The sequence below is a fragment of the Palaemon carinicauda genome, chromosome 22, assembly GCF_036898095.1.
Source record: "Palaemon carinicauda isolate YSFRI2023 chromosome 22, ASM3689809v2, whole genome shotgun sequence".
In the NCBI taxonomy this organism is placed as follows: Eukaryota; Metazoa; Arthropoda; class Malacostraca; order Decapoda; family Palaemonidae; genus Palaemon; species Palaemon carinicauda.
This window is the reverse complement of record NC_090746.1, coordinates 67426160-67433659: the sequence shown is the minus strand read 5'-3', so window position 1 is coordinate 67433659 and position 7500 is coordinate 67426160. Positions and strand designations below refer to the sequence as shown.

The 7500-nt window shown below is 35.8% G+C and overlaps 1 protein-coding gene across 1 annotated transcript; it reads left to right on the top strand.

Moving 5' to 3' along the window:
* Nucleotides 1–5924: 5924 nt before the first annotated feature.
* On the top strand, nt 5925–6725 carry LOC137615924 (uncharacterized). The gene has a single exon (XM_068345610.1). It carries the CDS (start codon nt 5925–5927, stop codon nt 6723–6725), a length of 801 nt encoding a protein of 266 aa, XP_068201711.1.
* The last annotated feature ends 775 nt before the right edge of the window (nt 6726–7500 follow it).

The window sequence follows — 7500 nt, the reverse complement described above, 5'->3', positions numbered from 1 at the left end:
TGCAAGCTGTTTATATTTTGTTAAATAAAGTTCATGACAAATGTAAACTATTATTCAATCCTATAGTAGTTGATGTGTCGACGGGATGTTGGTGGGAGTATATGAATATTACAGAAAGGAATATATAGAAGCTAAATATTTATAATCATCTACATTATTCAAAGACAATGTACTGTACAAGAATCAACGACTCTCTCAAGTTTAGACATTCTTGTATTGTGCAGTACAGTGAAGACTACCATAAAATTATCTAGTGCTCTCTCTCTCTCTCTCTCTCTCTCTCTCTCTCTCTCTCTCTCTCTCTCGTTATGAATAATTATTAGAAAACCACGAAAATTCAATGTAAGATTCACATCCAACTTTTCAAAGATGCAAAACTTCATATCAGTCACAAATTTTTCACAATAAACAATTATCAGGAATTCTTGCGTATTTCTACTGAAACAACTATGCTGTGGAATCAGACAAAAAGAAAATATATCAGTTTTGACAACAATTTTTCAATCGTTTCAAATTTATTCTATTTTCTTATTCTTATTACTCAAACACCTATAGAACTGTATAGCCATCTCATGTTCCATGACCTAATATTTGGATTTCAATAAATCTCACCCTCAATTTGGGTCATAAGACCCAGCGCTGAGGCTTAGGAGGCCATTCAGAGGTATTATAGAAGCCTTGAAATTGGGTTCCCTACGTAACAGATTTTTTTATTAGTTAATAGTGTACGCGACCCATCTGAAATGACGGCTAAATATCTAGATAGATATGCACACGCACCTTTCTCAACAGGGTATGACTACTCCCTCTCCCATATATCGATGGACGGTGAGAGCTGAGCGTGACCCGATATATATAATGTATATATATATATATATATATATATATATATATATATATATATATGTATATCCAGGCGCTTACTTTTCATTACATAGAAAAAACAATATTTTGAAAACTTAATTCACTAAATAAAGTAGAAAGACAAAAAAATGAAAAAATATAGCGATTGTTTCCATCATTGTTTATCTATGAGAGAGAGAGAGAGAGAGAGAGAGAGAGAGAGAGAGAGAGAAGAGAGAGAGAGGGAGAGAGAGATAAGTAGGGATGCGGGCTACTATATTTTAAACAGAATTAACTGGTTCCCACCAAGATTCTAAATCAGCAGTTACTTTTTTGTCATCACCTGAACTACCAGGAATTACATTAGACTGATTTCTAGAGACGAAGGATTAATAGGATATGCCAATCCAGCCCTCACCCTTTGTAGGCTATATGAGATCCTTATTTGTCTCTGCCTATAATGTATCTATTGTGTTCGTAATGTTTTATTCATATCTTATTTCACTCATACATTCTTTAATCTTTATACATTTTACTGGTAGCCTATTGGAAACGTCCCTGCCTGGTAATCTGTTGGACGGGAGTTCGAAATCCGCTCAAAATCTAGTTTCTCGTATTCAGCAAGGTCATCATCAGCAGCAGGTCACTCATGAATGGCAGCGGCAAGGGACAGGACAATGCCCTAGAGACTGACCATACTACCATTATCATTACTATCTAAGCTACAACCCTAGTTGGAAAAGCAGGATGCTAATAGCCCAAGGGATCAAACAGGGAAAATAGCCCAGTGAGGAAAGACAATAAAGAAATAAATAAACTTCTAGAGAAGTTTGTATATATATACATATATGATCATCACCTACGCCCTCTCTCCACCCAAGCTAGGACCAAGGAGGACAAGGCTATGGGTGCTGATGGCTCAAAAGGTAGACTACCACATCCCCCATTTCATGTAGGATACGTCATGATAAACCTACTCCAATATATTTAAGGATGGAAATCTCTTCCAACCTCGCCCCCCCCCCCTCTCTCTCTGTATGTTAACTTACCCTGACCCCACCTCCTTAACATAACCTGACCGTGACTGTAATATGCAGTTTCTTAATCATTCAGACGATTGACAAGCAAAATCCAACTGCAATCCTATCCACAATGTTTCTTAGTCCTTCTTAACTTCAGTACTGCTCTGGGCAAGAGCCCGTGCTGGCATTAGTCCTGATTGATCTAAACCAAACAGACCCCATCGGTGCTTCATGATGATGTTTTGTCTTCTGGAACGATGACCTTATTTAATCAGAAACAGAAAACAATGGAAGCTGATGACTTTTAGCGAAAGGATTCCAGATATAGCAAAAGGTAAAAGCTTCTGGGAATAGAATGTATTTCAGATACTGAAGCCAGACACCACAACCTCATCTCCCCTTCAGATTTTTTTTTTTCCGGAGTGATGACTAAACGTTCTATCTCGAATCTTTTCAGGAAATTGATGTGCTTTCTTTCTCAAATCCATATTTTTTATTCTAATTCAACTATAACTCAACATTAAACTGCTAAGATTATAGATATAATTTTGACAACTAGTGCGACACAGATATGTATGTATATGTATATGTGTATGTGGACACGCAAGTTTGTGCATACCGTAAAAGGTAAGAGGAAAAAAACTAAGAAATGAAACTCATTACCACATAATAATCTCAACAAAGAGACGAGAAAGAGGAGATTGCACCTAACACATCATCGAGTGCCTCACGAGTTCGTTGGAATGAGACTTGCTGACACTGGCGACGAGTCTCTTGATTCGAAATTTGTTCTTTATGAAATTATAGCAACGTCGATTTAGGGAATTTAGGACATATAGCCCAGGTCTGGGTCCTAGGAGGTCATTCATAGTAAGGCGTAACTAGGGGAAAGAAACCCACAAGGTGCTATTATCAAGTCAATTAGTGTACACGACCCGTCAATAATGACGTACAAATATTTAAATAGAAATGCACGCACACGTATATAAACAGATTAATCCTTCTTTCGCTTTCCTAACTACCTCTCGCGGTAACCGCCTCTCACCAGGGTATGAATACTTCCTCTTCCCTCTACTCGAGGGATGGGGATAGACAAAATAGTCGTATGTTTTGCAATGCCACTCAGCGTGACAGGAAATATATATATGTATATATATATACATATATATATATATGTATGTGTGTATATATATGTATATGTATATATATATAAATACACACACACACACATATATATATACACATATATATATTTATATATATATATATATATATATATCATATATTCTATATATATGTGTGTGTGTATATATATATATATATATATATATCCAGACACTTTTTCTTGTCCATGTAAGGGAGATGTTAAGTGAGGTTGGAAGAAAGGAACCAGGGTGGATGCAAAACCCTTGAAGAAATGTATACAGTTCACAAATAGAGGCAAACTGCCAGCATTACCCTCCAAGGGAGAACTTTCATATGATGAAAGAAAAAAAATCCAGATCATTAAATATAAAATTCAAAATCAGGTTTAGTGGCATGGGGCTAGAAGACATGGATCAAAAACAGACCCTGCAAACAGGATCCCAGTGCCCTATCACTGAGTTGCCGGAACGGGGATCTAATATACCGACTTGTTGATTCTCAGAAAATTTTCACTGAAGGAATGCCAAATGGAATACGATATGAGGTGACAGACAGACAGACATTTATTTGTTTATTTACTATTATTTATGATTATGTTTCAGGCAGTTCAGCCCATCGGGACTACGGTCTACCTCAAAGCCAAAGCAAAGTCCTTCAAAAAGAAGGCAACCTTGCTTACCCCATACAAATGGGAAAAAGCACGTTACTAGAAGAAGATGATTATATATTATCTATTATTATTTTCGATTATTATTATTATTATGGTTTTTGGGTTGAAAAGAAATGTAAAAGATGAATTAGAGAGAGAGAGAGAGAGAGAGAGAGAGAGAGAGAGAGAGAGAGAGATCAGAAATTATTCATTGAATGAGATATATTTACGTAGGTAACCTAACATACCTAAAATGAATAGTCATCTCAATTTGATACTTATTAACATAAGGAACTAAAATTGGAAGTCTATCACAATTTTCATTTATTTTTTGGATGGATGATAGAATAAAAATACTTTTATCGCTACATTTTTAATGTTTTTTGGTGAGATGAAAAACTCAAAATGCAATGCTCCTTCCAGTAATCAACTCTCTCTCTCTCTCTCTCTCTCTCTCTCTCTCTCTCTCTCTCTCTCTAGGGTACTAATTTTTGGTCCACCCAATATACGGAATGAAGTTCGGCTTAAAAAAAGGAGTCCTATCAAACTATTGAATGGGAAAGGGACTGATCGATGGGTCTATGGAGACCCCGTAGGTGTATATATAAGGTTGACACTCTACACTTTCCATACACATTCAGTCTCCAGCCGTCTCCCAGCCATGAAGGTAAGACTTCATTTGCCATTCATTGTCTTTATCGTCCGTTTGGTTAATCTCCACTAGGTCAGCAATGGGAAATTCAAATTTGGAGTAAGAGCCCGTGCAGCCATGTCACCTGATTCAACTGAAAACAACAGAATAATATCTTGAATTATGATTTTCAATCACCATGTGTCATTCCAAAGTTTCGTGACTTTTTATTTCCAATGTCTTCGTTATGTGTCAATTACTTTCGCTTTTTCACTAACTTTAAATCTTGGTTAATTACTTTGAAACTTGTTCCAAAAACCTTTTGAGTTTCAAGACTTATTCAAAGTTTTAGCATCTTAGATCCAAAATAATATGGTCTGTATTAGTTATTGTAATGCTTATATACTTACATAATGATTATATGAATATATGTGGTTATATTAGCTATACACATTTACGCACACACAAACACACAGACACATACACACTCACTCACACGCACATATATGTATATATATATATATATATATATATATAGATATATATATATATATATATGTGTGTGTGTGTGGGTGTGTGTTTATATATAGTATACCTATACATATACATATATATATATATATATATATACATATACATTTACTTATACATACATACACATACACACACATATATATATTATATATATATATATATATATATGTCTGTGTGCGTGTGTATTTATGTATGTATATATATATATATATATATACACGTGTGTGTCTGTGTGTGAGTACTTAGTCACTAACACAAAACGTTTAATTTTCGAACATTAAGTCATAAACAGCTTTTTTTTAAATGCTGAATTATCTACTTTTAGCATGAATATCCAAATTGCTTCTAACCAGACCTAGATTCGAGCCTATACCTCTGAATGAAAACACATCCAGACAGTGACTCTGCCAATTAGGCTATCAAGAGAGATACATTCTTATCTTGGATTCTCTAAATACTCAGGAAAAATTCGGGTCCTATATAAAATCAAAAGATGACAGTTACCTAACAAATATTTTTACAAAATCTTTATTCACAAACATTTATAAACATTGCAGAGTTTATAACTTTCGGTGCATTTACCTCTAATTTTCTTAGTCGTGACCATTTCAACAAAAGCATGATTTATATTTTCTCGTATATTCTAACTTCCTTATTCACGCAAAATTCTGTTTTAGCTCCAGTCTATTAAATTCATTTACCTTTAATTTGATTTTCATTTACAACTAATTTCATTATTCCATTGCCTTTATTTTAGCGGTATTATTAATTTCGGCTGTTTCATTCTTTTATCTTTATTTTGTTTTTCACTTGACCATGAGTATGTATTTCGTACTATTCGTACCCAAGAAGAATAATAGTTTCCCTTTTCAACCTTTTCTTAATAAGGTTATATGCTTAGAAAAGACTGATATTATGGTGAAGCTTTCTACAGAACAATTTCGTTCTGGTAATTTTCTTAACATTTACTTTAATTAAGAAATTCTAAGCCATTTTCATATTAGCAAACTATTGAGTATCAATCTAATTCTGGTGAAAGTTACTATATCTTAACTTTGTTCATTCCGAAAAATTCTAATGTATAAAACCTGATCTAGAAATGGTAATAAAAAAAATTCCCTTCACACAGATTGCCGTTACAACCTTCGCCGTTCTTATCGGCATTGCTGTCAGGACAGGCTATGGCGCCCCACAGGAACCGGGTTATAACTACGCTACACCAACGACCTCAGTCTCTCCCTCCTACAGCTACAGCTACGTTGTAGATGAAATTGACAATGCAAGGCAGCCTGTAAAGTATGGTCATCAGGAGAGCAGCAATGGTGCCCAAACGGAAGGGACGTACTACGTCCATCTGCCTGATGGTCGTGTGATGACTGTTAATTATTACGCTGACGAAACGGGATTCCATCCTACTTATTCCTTCCAAGGGCAGGCTGCTTATCCTGCAACGCCTCAACAACTCTACAATCCCCCAAGAGGAAGACAGGCTGTTTTGGCAGCACCACAACAAGTGTTTACTCGAAGTGTTACTACACATAGAATCTTGGCTGAACCACAGCAATTGCGCAGCCCTCCTGCTTTCGTTCAAGAAGTATTGGCACAACCACAAGAGCTGTTTACTTCTCCAGTTTCTGCACAAGCAGTATTAGCAGCACCAAGACAGCAGCACAGACTTCCTACAGCTACACAGGTAGTCTTAGCGGCACCACAGCAATTGCGCAGCCCTCCTGCTTTCGTTCAAGAAGTATTGGCACAACCACAAGAGCTGTTTACTTCTCCAGTTTCTGCACAAGCAGTATTAGCAGCACCAAGACAGCAGCACAGACTTCCTACAGCTACACAGGTAGTCTTAGCGGCACCACAGATACAATACAGGATTCCTGCAGTTTTGGCATAACCCTCCAAGTTGCACAATACTCTCAGGGGAAAGCAGATTTGCCCAATTTGTTGTTAAATGGCGTGATTCTTCAAGAATCGACGGTATATAAGCACTTACTTTAACCTCTTACCCTTCTCTCATTGTGACATATGATCATGTGAGTTCTTTGCTAGGCCTCCTTCATTTTCTTAGGCCTTTATAACTGCCACACGCCGGTCGTTGGCGTCGTTCTTTTGTTATTTCAGTTGATTTTTTCTACATTTTTATACCTGCAAGCTGTTTATATTTTGTTAAATAAAGTTCATGACAAATGTAAACTATTATTCAATCCTATAGTAGTTGATGTGTCGACGGGATGTTGGTGGGAGTATATGAATATTACAGAAAGGAATATATAGAAGCTAAATATTTATAATCCTCTAGATTATTCAAAGACAATGTACTGTACAAGAATCAACGACTCTCTCAAGTTTAGACATTCTTGTATTGTGCAGTACAGTGAAGACTACCATAAAATTATCTAGTGCTCTCTCTCTCTCTCTCTCTCTCTCTCTCTCTCTCTCTCTCTCTCTCTCTCGTTATGAATAATTATTAGAAAACCACGAAAATTCAATGTAAGATTCACACCCAACTTTTCAAATATGCAAAACTACATATCAGTCACAAATTTTTCACAATAAACAATTATCAGGCAATCTTCGTATTTCTACTGAAACAACTATGCTGTGGAATCAGACAAAAAGAAAATGTATCAGTTTTGACATCAATTTTTCAATCGTTTCAAATTTATTCT

Coding starts and splice junctions, on each gene's coding strand:
- LOC137615924 (XM_068345610.1), top strand. CDS start 5,925: ATGGTAATAAAAAAAATTCCCTTCACACAGATTGCCGTTACAACCTTC.